This window comes from Limulus polyphemus, unplaced genomic scaffold, assembly GCF_000517525.1.
Source record: "Limulus polyphemus unplaced genomic scaffold, Limulus_polyphemus-2.1.2 Scaffold4985, whole genome shotgun sequence".
Taxonomy (NCBI): domain Eukaryota; kingdom Metazoa; phylum Arthropoda; class Merostomata; order Xiphosura; family Limulidae; genus Limulus; species Limulus polyphemus.
Window position 1 is genome coordinate 45,803 of NW_013670595.1, and position 2,696 is coordinate 48,498.

Here is a 2,696-nt window from a genome sequence, read left to right on the forward strand (position 1 = left end):
ATGTAAATATCTATTGAAACTAGGATACTATCTACTTTCTCACAAGAAGAAAGGCCTAAATATATTAAAATGTGGATATAATAGAGTTCATCTCAAATGACTCAATCATAACCTTTGAATTTCAAGATGAAATGACGAACAGATTCTACAGACCTACAAACACATACAGTGCCTTGAAAAAATATTCATCCCCCCTTCAAAGTTCCACATTTTGTTGCTGTCTGAGCTTGCAATCATGAAACTTTCAAATGGGGCTTTAATATTAAAATCTACACAATTTACTCTAAAGTGAAAAAACTAAAAAACGGCTGATATTATGTAAGTTAGATTTTCAAAGAAAATTAGAATATTTTCAATTGTATACGTATTCAACCCCTTTGTTATGGCAACCCTAAATCAGTTCAGGTGCAAAAGATTAGTTTGAAAGGTAACAAAATTAGTGTAATGGTCTCTGTCCGTGTGTAATCAAAGTGGTTTAACTTGACTTCAGAGTAAATGCATCTAAACAAGCCACAACTCACCTAGTGATACAACAAACCAACCATGAAGGACAAGGAGATTTCAAAACAGGCGAGGGATAAAGTGGTAGAGAAGCACAGATTAGGAGAAGGTTACAAAAAATATTCAAAGTCGATGATTATATCTTTGATTACGGTCAAGTCCATCATTGAGAAGTGGAATGTGCTTCATACCACCTAATCACTACCCAGGCCACCCTTCAAACTAAGCAGCTGGGCAAGCAGGAAACTTGTTAGAGATGCCACTGTGAGGCCAACAGTGACTTTGAAAGGTTTGCAAAGTTCCACGTTTGAGCTGGAAGTCAGTGTTCATACATCGACAATATCTCAGACCCTACACAAAGCTGGCCTGTATGGGCAAGTGGCAAGAAAGAAGCCATTACTGAAAAAGGATCATCTTAAATCTCATATGGAGTTTGTGACAAAGCATGTAAATGATATTGCAGACATGTGGCAGAAAGTTTTGTGGTCAGACGAAACACAACTTTAACGTTTTGGTCTAAGTTATGTCTAGTGCAAGTCTAACACAGCACATCATCCAGTCAACACTATCCAAACTGCAAACCATAGTGGTGGCAGCATCATGTTATGGGGATGATTCTCATCAGCAGGTACTGGGAAGCTTCTCAGAATTGAGGGAAAGATAGATGGTACAAAGTACAAGAGAATCCTAGAGGAAAACCTACTTGAGCCAGCCAAGAATCTAAAACTGGGTCGAAAATTTACATTTCAGCAGGACAATGACCCGAACCACAAGGCCAAAACTACACTGGAGTGGTTACAAAAGACGAAAGTGAATGTCCTGAAGTGAAACAGTCAAAGCTCTAACTTGAATCCAATATAACATTATTGGTGAGAATTGAAAACTGCAGTCCATAAATGATTCCCAATATACTTGTCAGAATTGTAGCAATTTTGCCAGGAAGAATGGGCAAATATTACACCATCCCATTGTGCAAAGTTGGTAGAGACCTATCCACAAAGCCTTACAGCAATAATTGCTGCCAAAGGTTCTTCCACCAAGTACTGATGTAGGGGTCTGAATACTCATGCATCAGCAAATTTCAGTTTATATATTTTGTTTGCTGGTTTTGTTGACATTCAACCTCCTTCACACATAACAGCGTTAAGTTTGATCATTGGGGTTTTGAATTAAAACAAGTTCATTAAAAAATGTTTCACATTATTTGTATTTCACCAAAATGTGATATTATTGGTAGTGTGTGAATACTTTGGCAAGGCACTGAACCTATAAGTAGTATTTTACATTAACGTGTTAATACCAATTTGTTTCCTCAGCAAAATTTAGCTTTCACCAGTACATTTCTGAGAATAAAAATTCTATATAAAGAGAATTTCCACCTTGTTCTACATTGATGTATTTAAAAAAAAAATAAATGCCAACATCAATTCAATATATTAGATTTTTACTACAAACGTTCTTTATTCATCGACGAAACTGAACTACTAATTATGTAGAACTTGATAATTAAAGTACATAATTTGGCTGGATATCAAGATCTTTACATTTCCTTTATTAACAAATATATATTTACTATTCCTCAAATTTACTTCACTAACTAATTCAAGGACTTTTAATAATAACAAAAATTTCCGAGAGAAAATGTTAGGGAAACAGGCTTTAAAACAAAATTTTAACTGACTTTGTTGAAATTTTTTAGTCTGTATGAAATATTAAATTATAGAATACTTATATGGTAGGACAAGTTATCAATGCTTAATTTATTTAATTCTGTTTTTATAAATAACATATACATACACACGAACATATAAAGCAAAATAACTAAAATGTAAACTGTACCTATTATATAGATAGAACTGTTCAAAAAGACAGATGCATGATGGTTCCTAGGTTCTGGCATCTGACCAAAATACTCCCATCGATTTTTCAGGACGTGGTACCTTGTGGTTGACATACCTGCAGATATTAGAGAATTTTACATAAAGAACACAGTATCGTAGCAGAGACATACCCTCACAAAGTAGAAATATGGTTTACCTTCAGATTGTGAAATCTCATCACTTACATAACTTAAGATATTAAGGGTACGACTCCACGTCATTATATGACAGTTGAGTCTAACTAACGCTGTTTGGTAAATGGTATTAAGAACCATATGTAATATACCATATATATTTTGATTGAGCATTAAACAA

The 2,696-nt window shown here is 34.3% G+C and overlaps 1 protein-coding gene across 3 annotated transcripts in view; it reads right to left on the reverse strand.

The window, feature by feature from the left end:
* LOC106471954 (alpha-scruin-like) overlaps positions 1-2,696 on the reverse strand; it is a 23,318-nt gene that overhangs the window by 8,295 nt on the left and 12,327 nt on the right. The window contains exon 1 of one of the 3 annotated variants that reach the window (XM_013932576.2): positions 2,341-2,473. The exons of 1 other annotated variant lie outside the window; for it this stretch is intronic. In XM_013932576.2, coding sequence (XP_013788030.2) covers positions 2,341-2,455 — 115 coding nt within the window. In that variant the 5' untranslated portion in view covers positions 2,456-2,473. Of the gene's footprint in view, positions 1-1,880; positions 1,887-2,340; positions 2,474-2,696 lie in introns of those variants that run through there. One more of the 3 variants, XM_022400564.1, reaches the window with a different exon arrangement.